Source organism: Hypomesus nipponensis, chromosome 1 (assembly GCF_054491055.1).
Source record: "Hypomesus nipponensis isolate SF chromosome 1, ASM5449105v1, whole genome shotgun sequence".
NCBI lineage: Eukaryota > Metazoa > Chordata > Actinopteri > Osmeriformes > Osmeridae > Hypomesus > Hypomesus nipponensis.
Window position 1 is genome coordinate 15840267 of NC_140361.1, and position 19012 is coordinate 15859278.

General features: G+C 50.6%; 1 protein-coding gene across 4 annotated transcripts; it reads left to right on the forward strand.

Moving 5' to 3' along the window:
• Positions 1 to 79: 79 nt before the first annotated feature.
• Positions 80 to 18743, forward strand: myot (myotilin). Of its 4 annotated transcripts, none has more exons than XM_084697261.1 (17): positions 80 to 260; positions 6187 to 6288; positions 6428 to 6587; positions 6724 to 6789; positions 7791 to 7932; positions 8053 to 8076; positions 8578 to 8697; positions 8789 to 9092; positions 11407 to 12432; positions 12804 to 12951; positions 13078 to 13179; positions 14403 to 14440; positions 15807 to 15939; positions 16100 to 16307; positions 16401 to 16566; positions 16681 to 16814; positions 17771 to 18743. In XM_084697261.1, exons 2-17 carry the CDS (start codon positions 6281 to 6283, stop codon positions 17893 to 17895), a joined length of 2904 nt encoding a protein of 967 aa, XP_084553387.1. In that variant the 5' UTR covers positions 80 to 260; positions 6187 to 6280; the 3' UTR covers positions 17896 to 18743. The 4 variants fall into 4 exon arrangements, with proteins under 4 accessions (XP_084553387.1, XP_084553388.1, XP_084553391.1 ...); XM_084697262.1 differs by having other exon boundaries at positions 6218 to 6288; XM_084697265.1 differs by having other exon boundaries at positions 83 to 260; positions 6386 to 6587.
• The last annotated feature ends 269 nt before the right edge of the window (positions 18744 to 19012 follow it).

Sequence of the window (19012 nt, forward strand, 5' to 3'; positions counted from 1 at the left end):
CTTACACTCCCTCCTCTGCCCCTTCAGCCCCCCCGACACACACACCCTCACCCCCCACGCCCGTCCCTCTACTCCCTGTGTGTGTGTGTGTGTGTGTGTGTGTCGTTAAGCAGAGTTGAGGCTCCGGGCACCGCAGCACACCAGGGACAGAAAGAGAGGGATCCGTCACACGGACACGAGAGGACAGGAGCCTCAAGCACTCACCGACCCTACTGTTGGACTTATTCACCCACGACCACCTGCTGCTCTGGGATCTACTGGTAAGGCCTGGGTTGGGAGCTCCTCTCCAGGGTGCTGGGGAGACAGGAGGACCCAGGGGACAGGATGACAGGCAGGCTGCTGCATGTGTCTGATATCTGCACAGCAGCTCTGGGTGTGGATCATGCTATCAAGGCCTGGTCTGGTCTGGGCTAGTGTCATCTGGCCTGGTCTTGTCTGGACTGGTTTGGTCTAATCTAGACTGGCCTGGTCTGCTCTGCTTTGGTCTGGCCTGGTCGGGTCTAATCTGGCCTGGTCTTGCCTGGTCCTGTATAATCTGCCTTGACCTGGTATAATGTGGCTTGGTTTTGCCTGGTCTGGTCTAATCTGGCCTGGTCTGGTCCAGTCTTGCCTCGTCTAGTCTGGCCTGGCCTGCTCTGCTCTGGCCCAGTCTTGTCTGGTCATGCTCTTCTTTGCCCAGGAGACTAGGAGCTCAGAGCCTGCAGGTCTGTCGTTAGGCCCCAGGCTAAATCTGTCTGCTTAGTCATCTATCTGTCAAGACTGTGGTAGGAGTCCAGTTGTCTGTCCCAGTCTGAGGACCCTGACAGGCAGCGTACGTAGCCAGGCTGTGAAGACCAACAGTTTGTCTTGAGAAGCCAGGCTGTGATCCCTAACAACAGGCTTCCTTGTCTCCGTAAGGGACAGGTTGTCTGCAGAGCTAGCCTGTGAGGAGATGCTAGCCAGCTCCGTGCTAAGATACCCCTGGTCAGATGGACGGGAAAACCTGTTGCATCCGCCGGCCTTTAAATGTGGACATGGAAAAGTGTGTCAAATGTGTAGATCACAAGAAGGGTGAGGCAACTTAGCCTGGCAGGGTGGTGCCTGGGAGAAGGGTGGGGTGACAGGGTGGGGGGCCGAGGGTGGGGGGTCGGTGGGGGGGTGAGAGGGGCCGCAGGGAACGCCAGTTAGGAATGCCAAACGTGCTTTTACAATAGGTGTGTTCGACTTCATGCAGCACCGTCTGCTCCGACAGCTGCAGGCTGCAGCCGGCCGCCTTGAAGCTGAGAATGCCATTGGCTGCTTCAGGTCAGCCGGGCTGCAGGCGATGCCGGCGCTTGCATGAAGTCGAACGCACCTAACACCTTCTGCAGAGAGAACACTGGGATTGGTTCCCGGAGGTCAGGTGACCCTCCTGCTAAATCTGTCCAGTAAAGACAACTAAGGGAGCTGCAGCAGGGATAATATAGGCAACACCGTCCATATCACAGCCCTGTGTGTGTGCGTTTGTGTGTGTGTGTGTGTGTGTGTGTGTGCATGTGGGCGTCTTTGTTTGTTTGACAATACATTTTGTGTATCTTGGTCAACAAAAATACCATAAACACTGTATGAAATGTTGTGTTATTGGTTGATTTGCTCATGTTAGTTTTCTGTAGGTGTTCTTAGTGTGATATTATAGCTACTGTACCCTTGTCCTCTGAACAACTGTCCCCTAAAGGAATAACACATAAGAAACGCTGTCTGCTGATTGGCTGTCAACTGCTTAATAAGTATGGCACTTTTTGGTTGGCATGGACAGAGGTCAGTGAGGTCACCACCATACCCCCATGTGCAGTACAACATATGCAACAACTTGTAATTAAGACTAAGAACTGGTCACATGTATAATCTATATGGCTCGTGTGGAAGGATAAGTCCCATTTAATACTGGTTGATCAAAGAATTAACATTTGTTCGTTCAGATACTTTCATCCAAATATGTACCAAACTGTATATTCTATGAAGAGTGCAACAAATAATAAAGGACTAGAACTGTACAGTTCAAGTACTGTACAAGTAAGAAGACAGAAGTAAGCCAAGAAACAGCAGGCTAAGTGTTACAAGACTGTGTTACAAGGTCACTTTTACAGAAGGCCTTTCTCTTAAGCTCACATTGTCCAGTATGCGATTTACAGCTTTGACCAACTGGAACATGGGATCAACATGAGTTACAGCCTGGATGGCTGCCCTGGTATAACTGGTATCACTGGACTTCCTCTAGATCTGTTTACTAATAACTAAGACAACTGCGTGAATAAAAGGAATTCCTGCCCACTCCCTGACTAACATAATCAAATGCATCTGTTTCAACTGTATCATAATATCACAACTGCCTGGTGGCAGAGTTGTATTATCATAGTTGGCAGGGCACTGTGGATGAGGAGCGGGAATGTGGTCCAGAATGCTCTACAAGAATGCTGGACCGGACAGTGCTGGGAATGTTGGAGAGAGCTTCAGCTGTCTATTTGGAAGACACAAAGCTTCTAAAGCTGGTGGAATGATACTGCGGGATTAGGATTACACTAACTGGCATCCTCACATGTTTATTGTTGACTTGCCGCTCGTCAGGAAACGATAGAAAGGGCTGTATTTCAGAGTATTGTAGGTGCGAGGGTTGTACAGTAAGGCTAGGCTAAATGTCGAGTCGTTTAGGGGGATGGCCCCTAGGGAGACAGCCTTGTTTGGTTGTATGTTTACTGTCTAGCTGTCTCTTAACACCCTTTAGACCCTGTGTGTGTGTGTGGGGGGGGGGGGGGGTGTCAGGGTGTCAATCTGTGGCTGTTACTTTATAACCCCTTCCTTGACCTTGTGCACATGTTTCACCACTGTTGAAGTCGATGCTGCTGTTTCTTGTGTGGTCGAGGGCCGGGTCGTCCAGTGGTAGGATGGGCACTGGGAACAGCGTGTGTGTAAAAAATGGGAATGAAGGCCCTTGGTGTTGGAGGGCTCATTGTGTGAGAGGAACAGTATGATAGAGAGGGAGAGAAAGAGACAGAAGGATGGGGAGAGGAATAAACGCAGTGGGAGAAATAAGGAGGTAGAGAAAGAGAAACAGGGGAGCAATAGGGAGCGAGGGAGAGATGAGGAACGAGAGAGGAGGAGAGATTTATCTGACGCCATGTGTTTCTAAATCCAACACGCTGGAGCAGAAACTAAATTAGCCTTCGGCTCGCTGGGTTAGCTCAGATTTCCCACCGACGAGGGGCTCCACTGGAGCCCCAGGAGAGGTAAGGGGTCAGATCTCTCTCTGCCAGGAGGGGAAGAGGGTCAAACCCTTTCATTACTCTCTCAGGTCAGATAAGAGGATTGGCGCTGCAGGTCATTATTTACAAAAATGGCATTCATAAGAGCAGTGATGGAGTGGCCCTGGTTCCTGTGAGCAGCACAAAGCAGGAGTGGGTCCTAAGTCATCCCAGCCCACAGCCTCTCCTGCTGGGCAGAGCTGGTAGAGCGGTCAGGGAGAAGGCTCCAGGAGAGACTTGATCCACAATGATCAGAGTACAGATCCGCTACGAGGTTTTTGGGACGACTTCTGACCTTATGTGTTTGGCTGGAAGATTTGGGAATCTCTCCTACGGGCAGGGCATGTGAGCGTTTTTGAGGTGGAGCTCAAGGGATTTGGGAGAGCGAGCTTTACCTAACTGGGATAGTACTTAGTATTTATTATTCAAGGATGGCCAAGTAAATAATGGCATTTCATCTTAAATCCTAAATATTTTGCTGTCCAGATCTTGAAGAATTCGTTGAGGGGCCCTGCTATCTTGTATTAGAAAGCATCATCTATTCGTAATAAGAATAGAATTCCTTCAAACTGCACTAGTTACAACAAAGATTATGCTATTTAACAGTGAGTTAATGGTTACGTGTACGTGAAGGGGATGCAATAATACAGCAGCTGTTTGTAATATCTGTGCCAGCTTATAGACATTTCCTCTCCAGCTCTTGATATGAAGTATGGTGTTGTTATCGGAGAGGTTTAGACACACCACATTGCTAAAAGGATGAAATGTTGACCCTCCATGTGTCAGATTGTGAAGGCGAGAATGGGGGGAGGGGTTGGGGGGGGGGGGCATGTTGGCAAACGTTCTGTCTCAGGATCAACAGCAGCATAGCTATGAGCTTGAAATAAGGCTGCCAGAGAAGCCAAGCCCACTACACATGAGACCACCATCAATGACATGAGGGATCATCAACAGAGATTCTGCCTTGCAGACTTTCTGTTTACCGAGTTGGGTGTGTTCTGTCAATACAAGGGATGGCGTCCAATGCATACGTGTGTGTGTGTGTGTGTGTGCATGTGTGTGTTTGAATGAGGTGTGTGTCTGGGTGTGTGTGTCTGGGTGTGTGTGCGTGTGTGAGTGGGTGTGTGTTCCAGTGGGATCTCCTTTCTGTATAAATAGCCCCAGCCTTGTGCCAGTATCCATCAGCTTGGTGTTTGGGGCAGATTCAAACTAGATTAACAGTACCTTTACCTAACAACAACAACAGACACGTCCTACCTTTAGTGCAGCTTGTTGATAATCTAACCTGAACTCCTGATAGTGATGCCTTCAGACATGCATTTCTCTGTATGGTGAGGAGAGTGGGGTTTCTGACTGTCTGATGGGTCCCATGTTTAAATATTCCTCATCATCTGTCTCTGGGCACTTTTCACATGGATTTTTCACTGTAGTTTTAGTGGGACTGGAGCCTTTCAGGAACAACGCTGCAACATTGCGTGACAATATGTAATGGTTGGGTAGTAACTGTGGTCAATTCTCCCCACAGTGTTGCATCTAGATTCTTCAGAATCAGAATGACGTTTAATTTGTGTACACATACAAGGAATTTACCATGGTGTGCAGGTATAGTAGAAGTATAATAAACGTATAGAATCTTTAAAATGTGCGTTCAGTCTTAAAATAGAAACCTTAAATCTTAAAAATGTACAACAAAATACTGACAAAACTCTACAATATAAAATGTCAAACTAAAAATGAAAGAGTGCAGTAGGGCTGTATGCCGTATAGTGTCAGAATGTTAGTGTCAGTTGGGGGCCTTGTTGATGAGGCCAGCTGCAGATGGAAAGAAACTGTTCTAATGGCGTGAGGTTTTGGTCCTGATGGTCTGCAGCCTCCTGCCGGAGGGGAGGGGCTGGAACAGGGAGTGTCCAGGGTGGGAGGAGTCGATTGCAGATTGCAGATTGCAGCAGATCACCTCCTCAGCAGTGCGGATGATACGCTGCAGTCTGCTCTTGTCCTTGGCAGTGGCAGCAGCTTACCAGATGGTGATGGAGGAGGTGAGGATAGACTCAATGATGGCTGTGCCGAAGTGCTCCATCATTTTCTTTGGCAGGTTGAACTTCTTCAGCTGCCGTAGGAAGTACATTCTCTGTTGTGCTTTCTTGGTGAGGGAGTTGATGTCTGGATCCCACTGAAGGTTGTAGGAGAGGATAGTGCTCAGGAAGCTCTGTAGGAAAACTGTAGGGGGTCCAGAAGAGGGTCCATGATGGATTTAAGGTGTGCCTGCACCAGGTACTCAAAGACTTCATTACCACAGAGGTCAGGGCGACGGGTCTGTAGTCATTATGTCCTGTTGGCCTTGGCTTTTTGGGCACAGGGATGATGGTGGAGGACTTGAAAACGGATTGCACATGGCATATCTCAGATATTGAAGATGTTTGTGAACACCGGAGACAGCTGGTCAGCATAGTGCTTCGGGGTGGCTGGAGAGTCTGGCCAAGCTGCATTGCAGGTGTTCTGCCTCTTGTACAGTCGAGGCCGCCATCCGCAGCGCCAGGCCCGGCCCAAGCCTGTATGGAGCCTTAAACAGAATTGATTTGGGGGCCCCTCTGAGTCGCTTTTTATAAAAAAAAGACCTCTTGGGGGCCCTCTGGTAGCCACCAGGGCCCTAAGCAGCTGCTTAGTTCGCTTATGCCTTGTGCCGGCCCTGCGCAGCGCCATCTTGGATCGTTATCCTTGCTAATTCTTGCTCTCTAACTCTATTTATCTCCTCAAGTTATCTCCTCATGTTGTCTACTAAAGTCGTTTCCTCAAGTTGACTCCTCCGGTTGTCTTCTAAAGTTGTCTACTAAAGAAGTCTCCTCAAGTTGTGCTAAAGTGGTCGCCTAGACTGTCTCCTCAGTGTCTATCCTAAGGCTATGTCCTCCGGTTTCTTCCCCTTGTATCCTAGTGGTGACTGACACTCTCTGTCCCCTGACCAGGAGCTGCAGGACCCAGACCCCCTCTGGACACAGTGGTCTCTCTCCCCTGGAAAAGCCTGAAACATGGCCCAGTAAGACACACACGCACACTTACAAAAGAGCAGTACAGACTTGACGTCACACATGGACCCATGTTGACCATCTCATGTTTGCACACCATCCAATTAGTCCTGAAGGAAATGACATAACGCAGCGCTGATGTGTGTGCAGCATCCAGGGTGTCCAGAAGAAGACCAGCACCATGTCTCTGACCATCTCCTCCTGCAGAGAGATCTCCTCCTCATCCTCCTCCTCTTCCTCCTCGGCCGCCACCATCCTCCAGCAGAGGCAGTCGACGCTGGTGCAGCCCCTCTGTATCAGCCCTCAGAGGGTGAACACACACACACGCACATGCACACGCACACCAACACATACACCCACACACAAACACGCACGCACACACTTCCACCTGTAGACATGTAGGGGCTATTTACTAATGGAAGCCCCTGTGTTGCTGTTTTCTCCAGACTCAAAGCCCCTCTTACTCCCAACAGTACACAGGCAGTGGGGGAGTGGCCCCAACCTTTGTCAAGGTAAGCTGGATCCTGATACGCTATCACACCTGAGCTCTGCTTGGCTCGCACAACCCTGAGCCTTAACAGGAAAACCCACCTGAGCTCTCCTGAGCCCACAGCCAATCAGGAACCTGATCTCTTCCCCCACCTGCTGGCTGCATGTGGAACTGCTGCAGCTCCATTTGTGGCCGTCATGAAACACAATGAAGACAGAGACAGTTTGAGGTCAAGGTTGAGTAGAGGCCTTTACACAAAGGGAGACTCTAAATTATACCAGTCAGCTCCAATTGCAAGGACAACCGTAAATTGATGCTGTTTGGCATCATATCCTTATCAGCCAACCAATTATCACAGATTTGCACTTGCATGGTGCTTGCAGACACTTGTGGGGTGCCAGTATTGACTCAACCTCCATCAGGAGGAGAGGAAGGGCAGGCTCTCATTGTTGTCTCATATATAATGTAGATGTAAACAGCTGAGGAAACACTGAAGGCCTGTCTATGCCAAAGCAAATGTCTAAAGTTCAAGTCTCAAGTTTGATTGTCATGTGTTGTGTCTGCATGTTACTGGTATGGGTGCATTGGAATTCTGGGTCTTTGTTTCCTAGAAGTTTGACCAAAATCCTATGTGGTGCTAAACTGAATTCATACATAAATAAATATATGACAATACAAATATAGTATAACAATACAAACTTGTAAAGCTTATATGAAATGTGTTTGTATTTGTAACTCCCGTGTGAACGAGTTTACCCCAATGTAGTCCCCAATATAATGGTAGGGTTAACCATGCTCGAGAGTTGACCTGAAACCCGCCTGCGACTGATACAGTACAGGCCCCTGAGAAGGACAAAGACTGGAGGACAGGGTTCACCTGTTGGGATGATCTGCAAACAAGGATTAGATGAATCATGATCAAAATGAGTGAAAATAAAACATTTCTTGAATGTTTTAGTGAAATTGTTACTATTAAAGTGATGATGTGTCTCTCCCCCCCCCCCCCCCCCCCCCCCCCCACAGTGTCTCCATGACGTCACCACAGTGAAGGGGCAGCTGGTGGTGCTGGAGTGTCGTATCCGGGGGACACCACCGCTGCAGGTGCTCTGGTACCGCGAGGACGAGCAGATCCTGGACTCTGCCGACTTCAGAATCCTCCGGAAGAGTAGGTGGCGGTGGGGGGGGGGGGGGGGGAGGGGGAGAGGAAAGAAGGAGTAGAGGGAGGTGGAGGAGGTCATGTAAATATCCAAATCACCGACCCTCGGCCACCTTGTGTCTGTTTCAGAGGCCAGCTCAGTGTCAGTCCCAGGTGAGTGTCACCCTCTCTCACACTCCGTACAGCATGTCCCTGTGTGTATCTATGGTCTGTGTGTGGATGTGTGTATATGTCATGTATGTGTATCTAGGACTATCTGGCCTGTGTGTCTCTATGAGTTATGTGTGTGAATCTGTGCGTCTATGAATCGTGTATGTGTATCTCTGACCTGTACGTGTATCTCTGTCTTGTGTGTGTATCTCTGTGTGTGTATCTCTGACCTGTGTGTGTACCCCTGTGTGTGTGTGTGTGTGTGTGTATCTCTGTCTGTGTGTATCTCTGACCTGTGTGTGTATCACTGTGTGTGTATCTCTGTGTGTGTGTATCTCTGACCTGTGTGTGTATCACTGTGTGTGTATCTCTGTCTGTGTGTATCTCTGACCTGTGTGTGTATCTCTGTGTGTGTGTATCTCTGACCTGTGTGTGTATCTCTCTGTGTGTGTATCTCTGACCTGTGTGTGTATCCGTGTGTGTGTGCGTTCTCCTCCCTGCTAGAGGAGCTGTGCACCCTGGTGATCACAGAGGCCTTCCCGGAGGATTCTGGAATGTTCAAGTGCATGGCTCTGAACCAGTATGGGACAGTGTCCTGCAGTGCCCTGCTGGAGGTCTACATGGGTGAGACAGCACATTGCTACAGCTTCCTACTCATCTGGCCCAAGTGTACTCTTTCATCACCCTCAACCCCTCTTTCCCTGTCGTCGTGTAGACCTTGAGGAGCAGCTGGAGAACGAGTGCCCTCCTCCTCAACAAGCCCACCACCCTGTCCAACAGCCCTACAACCCCCCCTATGACCTCCCCTACGACCCCCCTTACGACCCCCCCTACGAGCCGCCCTACGAGCCCCCCTACCAGCAACAGCCCCTGCAGCAGACCCCGCCCCTTCTCCACCAGCAGCCCCCCAGGCAGGAGCAGGAGAGCAGCCCATCGCTGCTGTGTGACACCTCAGCCATCCCCCCTCCAGAGTGGCCCGACAGCCCCCTGGAGGACAGTTGTTTTCCGCTGGAGGAAGAGTGAGTTCCTCCCTGCTCCCACAGACACACAGCATTAGTTCCTGCTTGTTGGTTCTTACTTGTAACAGTACACACAGGAGTCATAAGTGTCTTCTCACGAAGGGCCCCATTTTTGGGGGTAATGGCGCCAAAGCCTTGGGGATAAGTCTCTGTTATGTAGCTTTATGTTTGTACCTGAAGAGGGCGCCATTACCTAATGTTCGTCCGGTCAAGTTCCCTGTACGGCTGATTCGAAGCTACTCTTTTATCCCATATTAACATTGACGTCTGTGCTAAGGTTTGCGCCAAACGCGCGCACTTGGCATCCGCGTGTTTCAGTTCACTCTTGAGTGCGCAAAGAACTTGTGGCAAAAAAAAAAATCGTGCGAGAGAGTGTGGGGTCGCTGTCAATCCAGAATCAGCTGGTGCTCGCACGCGCTTGGCATTCCGAACGAGAGCGCGCATGTGGTCACAGAGCTCTTGCACTCGGGTTTTTAAATTCAGTAACATTTGTCAGACTGATGCGAAGGCAGACGCTGTAAATTTTTTACATGTCTTTGATCTGAAGGCTCTCACAGGTAGGATTGGCTCTGTATCTTTAAATTTAGTCTTGTTTGTTGGATTTCTTTCCATCGTGTGAATTTGTTTCTTGATCCTGAGTGACGCTGAAAATCAGGTGCAACAGTTTGAGCGTTTAAAGTTCTATAATAATGGATGTATTTATGTTCTGGTAAATGTGTTCCAATCTCTATGGGATGTACAAACCCTGGGATGCAATGCACTTGAACTTTCACCAAAGCTTTTCTACCCTTAAGAGTTTAGCTCTGAAGAAGGACTTTTCGGATCTTGCTGCCATACAGCATTGCAGTGACAACCTCTCTGCTCCATTCGATAACCCAATAACTTAAATTAAGATGGTTTTGTAATGGGGTGCCTGTGTGTGTGTAAGGTTGTGTGTACTCTGCGATGGTATTTAGGGCAACAAAGGGTGTTCTCAAATGTCTGTTTAGCTTGGTTAGAGGGAACCCTAAGGTATGTTGCTGCCTGGCTGTCCACTGACACTACAGGGAAGGGCACCTTGTGTACCAGCTTTTATCCTCAATGGAGAGGTCCGCTTGTCGTAGTAATGGTCTACATTGTTTTATGAATAATTGATGTATGGCCGTGTGCAGATATGGTCAGATTATTTGTAGGTTGGATTGAGTCATTTTAAAGAGGATGCAGGAATGATCCTGGAAAACTCGTCACATTATTGACCATGCTTCAAAGAGAATGAAGCGGTGTCACTTTCTGGGGCTGTTCCATAGAACAGATATCTCCAGTAGCATATCTTCTCTCTAGCAAACCACACACACACACACACACTCTCTCTTGGACCACTTCATTGTTCCCCAAGTACCCTCTGTTGCATAATGGAGGCAGGATCACCTGATCTGTGTGCGTCTGTGCACGCATGCACGCATGCCTGTGTGTGTGCTTTTCAAAGCGGCCGCTGTCCATCTGTTAGAAAGGGAACGTATACGGATCATGAGGCTTGAAACTAGAGACCCAGGTGCAGATAACCCAGTCGCGGGGCATCACAGAAGACAGACAGGTGCAGAGAAACGGCTACCTGGAGAGCCAAACAGACACGTAGCTCAATCCTCCTCCAGCCATGAGAGTGCAGTCCACGATGAACAGGTAGACGTTTGTGTGTGTGTGATTCAAGCTCAGGCTCTCGAACTTTGTGTTGTTGATAACTTGTAAACTCAGTTGTGACCTGGTCCCGGAGCATTTGTAGTCAAGAGTTGGAGGGATAAGGGTGTCGGGGAGGGGGGAGACTGTGTTGAGCGTTGTGTGGCCGAGGATCGTGCTTCTCCGACCCATGATGCCTTTCTTTGTTAGGGTGGAGCTGGGGGGGGGGGGAGCTGGTTGGGGGGGGGGGGGTGAGCTGCACCTGCCAGCTACCGTCAGCGAGACATAGTACCTCCCCCCTTCCTCTCAACCTCCAGATATAGCTGTTGCTGCTGTAACAGTCCACTCAAACTCGCATTGCTGTAAGGCCAACCAAGAACACTTGTGTTTCCTGTAGTATTTTGAGCCCAGTAGTTGAAGTGAAAGTCTGTACTGTCTCTGTGTTCTACCTACCTTCGTAAAGCAGGCTGCAGGTTCACTGATTTAGCCAGAATGCTGTTACCATACACCCCATTTGTGTTGTTGAACTGGAGCTAAATGGTGGTCAATCAATTGAGAATACTGAAAAAAAAAATCCTATCTCCCCCTCCCCACTCACTCACTCACTCCCTCTCCCTCTCTCTCACTCACTCTCCCTCTCTTTTTTTTACCCCCCTTCCAGCTTCCCGGACTCCCAGCCAGCAAGTCAGAGTGCAGACGAGGCCTTCGGCCCCAGCGAGGAGAGCGCACTCAGTTCCGAGGGTCAAAGGTCACCCGAGCTCGCCCGCACGCCCACCCCACCGCCACCGCCACCGCCCCCCTGCACCACAACTTCAACCCCACCCCAGCCGGCCTCGGCCAGACAGCCCACCCCCAAGCTGTTCACTCCCAGCAGGCCGTGCTTGCCAAGCGGAGGGGAGTCCACTGGGGGCAATATGAGCAGAACCGACCTGCCCACCTTCTCCCCCAGCCTCTACCCCCCCACCGCTTTCAACTACGCCCGGCCCCGCCACTTCATACAGTCACAGCCTCAGTTCCAGGCCCCCAGCTATGAGAATGCCCAGGCCCTTCCCCAGGCCCCGCCGCAGAACCAGACCCAGACCCAGAACCACCCCCAGGTCCCGATCCAGCCCCTAGCCCAGCCCCAGGTTCCTCCCCAGGCCAATGGCAACAGCAAGGTCTCCCCCTCCTCCTCCAGCCTCAGCTCCCCCATCTCCTCCGCCCCTGCCCTCACCTTCCCCACCACCTCCCCTCCCTACACTTCCCCTCCCTCCACCTCCCAGCCCCCCTCCGCCCCGCCCGACTCCCCCTCTCGTGGCCCCATGCGCTCCACCATCACCCTGATCCCCAGGGTGCCCAGTGTGGGCGCTGGCAGTGCCACCATCAGCACCCAGCCGGAGAGGCCCTCCCCGGCCGCTTACCTCTGCTCCGTCCTGCCCTCCCAGTCCAAGCTCTCCCCCACCCTCCCCTTCCCCCAGCCCCCCTCTCCGACCCGCTCCCCTCTCTCACCCCCCAGCCCCCTCCCCAGGAGATCTGACCCCCCGTCGATGACTGGACTGTCCTTGAACCCCCCCAGTCAGGCTCCCCTCTCCCACCTGGCCCCCAGGATTTCCCCCTCCCTCCCCATGGCGGCCCCTCTACCCCAGCAGAACATGCCCCCTCCCTCCTGTGTGTCTCTGCCCCCCAGCTACAGAGGGTCTCCTAACATGTGAGTTAACACCGGACCCATACAGTACCAGTCGAAAGTTTGGACACATTTTCCCATTCAAAACAGTATAACAGGCCTTATATAGTCAGTATGCAGGAAATAAGCCTCATAGAGTCAGTATACAGTAGATAGGCTTTATATTGTCTGAAAACATGAAATAGGCCTTATATAGTCTGTATGCAGTAAATATGTCTTATATAGTCTGTATGCACTATACTATAGGTCCAGTTGCTACCTTTACACATAACCATGGAGGTGTTTTCTACACTGATTGGTCAATTTCTTCATGATAGAGTCCAGCCCAGTCCAAGTGAAACAACACGAAACACAAGTTATTCTTTCATCTCATGCTTCACATCTCCCCTCCCCAGCCTCCCCAAGCCCATCCTGAGGAAGGCGGTGGCGCCCAGGCCCCTGTCCCGCTCCACGGACGAGCAGATCCAGGGCTCCAAGGATGCACTGATCCAGGACCTGGAGAACAAGCTACGCTGCAAGGAGGCTCGCAGGAGAAACAGCCAGGTGTGATTGTGTGTGCACGTGTGTGGCCCCGATACTCTTCAAACTGTAGCACCATCGCCGATAGAGTAAGTCAAGCCTTGGTTCTGACCAATCACGGGTGGTTTCCTGCCTTTTGCGGTCCAATAGAAACTCTCGTACGAGGAGCGCATGGCCAGGAGGCTGCTGGGGCCAGACAATGCTGCTTACGTGTTTGACCTGGAGAACTCGTCAGACTCACAACTGGACCAGGTACACAGGCAACTGTTTATCATACCTGTATTACTACTGCCATCCAACCTTCCAACCACTACAGACAACCACTTTGTACATAATTACATAATCAGATCAAATATGATTTGAATAGCACCACTATAAACAACCACTATATACAACCACTAGATACGATTACTATGTACAACCACTATAAACAACCAATATACATCTGCAGCACAACCACATTGTAGAACCACTAAATACAACCACTACACAACCATTATTCAATCATTTAACCACCTTCAAGGGTGTAGGCTAGTCTACTACTGTACTGTGCTATTCCGTGCTGTATTGGAGCATGTGAGCTGGGTCTGGAGGGTTTAGTCCAGCTTAGCTGTTCCCTGGTTGTACCCTCGTCTCTGAATCTGCCCCACAGCCCGTCCCTCTGCCCCTGTCCATCACAACTCCCTCCCTTCTCTCCATCCATCCCTCCCTCCCTCCCTTCCTCCACCTCTCAGTCTTCACTCCGGCTATCCTGTCGTCCTCTCTCCTCACCCCATCTTCTATCCTTCCTCACTACTGCCTTTCATCTTTCTATCCGTCCCCCCCTTCCTTCCTCCGTTCCTCCACTCATCCGTCCATTCCATCCGTCCTCCCTCTGTTTGTCCTTTTCATCCTCTCTCCTCCCTCCATCTTGCCTCCATTCATCCTTTCCTGTCCTGTACGTTATCCCTCGCTTCATTCCTGTGTCCGTCCCTCCCTCTTTTCATCCTCAAACAATGGCTGTCTGGTCATCTGTCAGCGGAGATGAAGCTGTAACCCATCTGATGTCTCTCTTGAATCCCAGCCAATCCACTGTCTGCTTCCAAGAACAGGGCTGGAAATAGCTTGTGTGAATCCTCTGTGCCAAGGGGGCATTCTGACTGCCCCCTCCCCACACACACTACACCCAATACATACCAGCATACCCCTCCAACAGTGCCCCACCCCTCCCCCCATACACATGCATACATAAACACGCTGTGTTTGTACACACACACACACACACACACACACTGACCAGTCATTCCTCTTAGTTGTCTCACATCAAACAGGTTGTCTCACGCTGATGATGTCATCCAAGGAGGAGGACCTTAAACTTCCTCTGACCAATTGCACCAGGGTGCTGAGAAGCCTGGTGGTTAAACTGGGGTTCCCCTACACAGAATTCAATTCTATTTGATTGACCCTGTCTGTCTGTCTGTCTGTCTGTCTCACAGCCAGATTTACCTGAGGGACGGCACAGTGGAGGATTATGGTAAATATCATCCAAAGTTCTACACACACATCAACACACATTTCAACATTGCTACAGTCTGCCCTCACTCACTCCAGAGTAGACTACCCAAAGCAGCCAAGCCTAAAGTAGCCCAGCCCAGGGGAGCCCAGGTTGGTATTACCCAGGCCAGAGAAGCCCAGACCAGACTAGACCAGAGTAGCTAATCCCAGACCAGACTAGACCAGAGTAGCCAAGCCCAGACCAGAGCAAGCCAGTCGAGTCCAGGCCAGGTCTTTCCTTCAGACAGGAGTGTGTGTGAGTGTGTGTGTGTGTGGGTCAGAGAGAGAGAGAGAGAGTGTGTGTGTGCACCCCCACCACCTGTTTGCTGGTCAGCCCCTGGCTTCCCTTTTCCACAGCCATGCTGTAAGAGGGACAATAATAGAGCATGAATCAACAGAGGACCGCTTTCACCGGAGACGACAGTGTCTCTCTTCTACACACGCAGAAACACCCACATTTAAAGGTTGGAACTGTCCAACCTCAGACACACACGTTTGGACTCGCAATTCAGTCCCATTCAAAATTCTGTTTTCCATAAACCCCCAACCTCAAAATCATAACCTTAACCCAAAAAACCTGACCTGAGCCCTAAACCTAACCCTAAAACTATCCGCAACCCTTAGTGTTATTCTAACACTAGTTCTAACCGCAAACCTACCGACAAATAGCACTTGAACTTGTGACGCCCTATAAAAAGTCTCCACACGTTCAAATGTTCCTTGTTCCACGCACACACACACAATTAGTTCCCAAGTAGGAGAGATAAACAAGAACACACTCAACACATAATGTAAGCAATGTTCAGCATGGATGGAGCTGTTGAAACCACAGAGAGAGACACAGAGAGAGAGACACAGAGAGAGAGACACAGAGAGAGAGACACAGAGAGAGACACAGAGAGAGAGACACAGAGAGAGAGACACAGAGAGAGACACAGAGAGAGACACACAGACAGAGAGAGACACAGACAGAGAGAGACACAGACAGAGAGAGACACAGACAGAGAGAGACACAGACAGAGAGAGACACAGACAGAGAGAGACACAGACAGAGAGAGAGACAAACAGAGAGAGAGACAAACAGATAGAGAGACAGAGAGAGAGGCCGGGCAGTCTTTTGAGCAGTCAGTGTGGGTTTCTTTTGTCCCTGTCTGCACCTCTCTCATTCAGTCAGCCAGCAGAGCAGTTATGAATGTCTCTCTTCAGTCCCTCCTTTCTCCATTCACTTTTCCTTTCTTTCCTTTTAACACCCCCCTTCTTTCTCTCTTTTGCTCCTTTCTTCTCTCTCCCTCGCTCCCCATGCGTCCTCTCTCTCTATCACTCTCTCTCTCTTCCCCCTGTTCCAGGGGAAAACGCCACTCGGGGAAGGATGGGAGCGAGGGATCCGCCATCCAGGAGAAGTGCTACGCTCCTCGCTTCCTCCAGGTCCCCCAGGACCTCACAGTGGAGGAGGGACGCTTCTGCAGGATCGACTTCAAGGTACGCACGCACACACGCACGCTTGGTCCACGCACACACTTAGTAAACACGTGCACAGTACGCACGCTGAGTCCACACACGTACTTGGTCTTGGTAGACACCCAAAGAGTACACAGGAAGCCACATGCCTGCACTCTCTCTCTCTCTCCGTGTTGCGTAGGTGAGCGGGCTGCCCACGCCAGATGTGTGCTGGTACCTGGATGGCAAAGCCATCCGGCCGGACGACTACCACAAGATGCTGGTGTGCGAGAAGAGCATGCACTCCTTCATCATCGAGATTGTCACCGTGCACCACGCCGGCGTGTACGAGTGCGTGGCCAGGAACCGAGCCGGGGAGGGCCGCTTCACCATGAGGCTGGACGTGCTGGGTGGGTCTCGCGGCTAGGGTTCCCCGCGCGGAAGTCACTGCGTGAACGTGGGGAAACCGAAACAATTAACCTCACCCCCACCCCTCCCTGTAGCCCAGGAAGTGCTGCGCCCACCCACCTTCATCCAGAAGATGCTGAACCAGCGAGCGCTGGAGGGGGACACGGTCAGGCTAGAGTGCAAGGTGGACGCCTCCCCGCCCCCCCAGCTGCACTGGAAGAAGGACAAGGACATGCTTCGCATCGACCCCAACAGGATGAGGTAGGGTGACCCCGCCACTCTCCCCTCCCCTCCCGCCGCCCCGAACCCTGTTCCTCCAGCTGGCTAGCTCACTGTGTGTCCTATCCTGTACATCTACCTCCATGTCCCCCGCAGCCTGTACCAGGACGGCTCGGGGCGCCAGTGTCTGCTGCTGGAGCGGGTGGAGAAGGTGGATGCAGGCTGGTACACCCTGTCTGCCATCAACGAGGCGGGCATGTCCACCTGCAACGCCAGGCTGGACGTAGGGAGTAAGTAGATGGTGTGTGTGTGTGTGTCAGTAGGAAATGCCACCATCCTTTCACAGTGTCGTTTTATGTTTCTGACCAAAGGTGGTCCCGTCAAGTATCCGCATGGCTTAAGCCTTTTACAGGCAGCCATGGCACACACACGCACACAAGCTAACTCGTTGTCAGGAATCTGAAGGTGGAGAGGTAAAGCGTGGAAATGCAGGGAGAAGCAGAGCATGAGGCCAAACAGGCAAGAAGAAGGGACAGCCAGGGAGAGCTGGCAGCGCTGAGCAGGGAGGCAGTGTGAGTCGAGGCAGGGAGGGGCAGTCTTGTCTGGGGGTATTTTAAGGGCCCTCTCAGGATAGCAGCACATGCCGGGTGATCATTCCTCACATGCCTGCTAACAACAAAGGTTGCTTCATATCTAAGAGCTTATAGCAGCTTTATGAAGCTGAGCCAGTCTGAGTTTGTTTTCCTGAATCAGTCATATTAGTGCGATTGCAGCAACAAAACAAAAAAAATTGCTGGCTTTTATATAAAAAACATGGCTTTTATATTAAATAATTTCAGTCCAACTAATGAGATCCCAATAAATGATTTGCCACCCACAGTATGATCACAAAATATGTTAATTATACTGTATGTGACCTGATTGATTTGAAATGATTCTATCATGGCAGGGAAACGCATCAATTCTCCTGTCACCTCCTTTCTATCTTAATCGGGAAATGTCTGTCCATGTCTATTATTAAGATTCAAGGGTTCAGAGAAATGTGTTGTTGTCAGTACCTACCCTGACCTTTGTCTTCCATTCCCCCCCCCCCCTCTCTCTCTCTTTATCTCTGCCACCTATCCCTCTCCCTGTCTCACTCTCTCTCTGCCACCTATCCCTCTCTCTCGCTCGCTCTCTATCCCTCTCTCTCTCTCTCTCTCTCGCTCTCTCTCCCTGCCACCTATCCCTCTCTCTTCCCCTGCAGCTCGTGTGAACAAACCTGCCCCTGCTGGTGGTAAGAAGCTGAAACAGCTGAGCCACCTACCCATCCTGACGATGGAGCCCCCCCCCCAGCACACCGCCCCCCTGTACGAGAGCGAGGAACTCTAGACCCCTCACACAAACACACACACACACGTGCACATTTGACTCCTGACTGAAACCTGTCCGCCCCCGGCCTTCTACCTCCCTACCTCAACCCCCCCCCCCCTGTTCATGTGGATGTCCTCATCCCCTCCCCCCTGCCTCTCTGATCTCACCAGCCCTGGGAAAGCGTTCAGCCTCACTGTAGCCACGTTACCATGATACAGAAGTTGGCATAACAACCGCAGTGTGGCTGTGATGCAGGACTCCCACACCAAACCAACCAGACCCCCAGAATGGTCAGCTGCACTTTAATACCCCCCCACCACCACCACCCGGTCTTGGTCATTTAGAGAGACCTCTTTCACACACGCCCCCTACATCCACACACACACCATCTCCTCTGTATGGCTGGGCTGACTGGAGATGTCGTTAACTGATAATGTGACACCGTCAGAATGGTGACCTCACAAAACCCACTTGGCAGACACATCACCAGTTGCCGTCCCTGTTGTTTGCTGTTGTTAGCTGATAGAGAATGAGATAAGCTGTATCGTCCAGATATGTACGTGTTTGTTTGGAGTTCCTTTACGAAGAGGCTTGTTTGGGTCAGAGGCGCGCCAGTGAGAATGTGTCTCAACTACTATATCTGTCATAACGAAAAGTCAAATGGACGATTTTAATGTGTTAATAAAGCTATTTATTCTGAAAAATCCTTATATGGAGTACATGGTTGTCTAAACCTGTTGAGTTCCCCAGCCTGCAGGTCTATATCTACCATAGTACACCTCTTTACCTGTGTCTACAGGGTTGTCTTGTATCGGCGTGCATGATGTGAAACTGAATGAATGAGTAATAAAGTTTCTCTGACCTGATTTCTGCTTGTTCTGCTCCTTGAGTTCACTAGCAGTCTGACGCTCTAATAGGAACATACAATACTGCTATCTACAGTAGGCGTATATACATTATTTGTCAACGTCAATCTTGATTTAAGTAATTACCTTAAGTAACTTAAAATTTAAAAATTACATATTCAATTGTTTGCATTGATGAATATAATCATACATGTGATATAAGTTGAGTATTGAACACAGCCAAATAATTGCTATCTATGTGACTCGCTGAGAGCAGCCTTTCATTTAGG

Bases quoted from the DNA above. Each gene is read 5' to 3' on its own strand.
- myot (XM_084697261.1), top strand. The intron at 12,433-12,803 runs GTGAGTTAACAC...TCCCCTCCCCAG, and splicing joins TACAGAGGGTCTCCTAACAT to CCTCCCCAAGCCCATCCTGA. The intron at 13,180-14,402 runs GTACACAGGCAA...TCTGTCTCACAG, and splicing joins CAGACTCACAACTGGACCAG to CCAGATTTACCTGAGGGACG.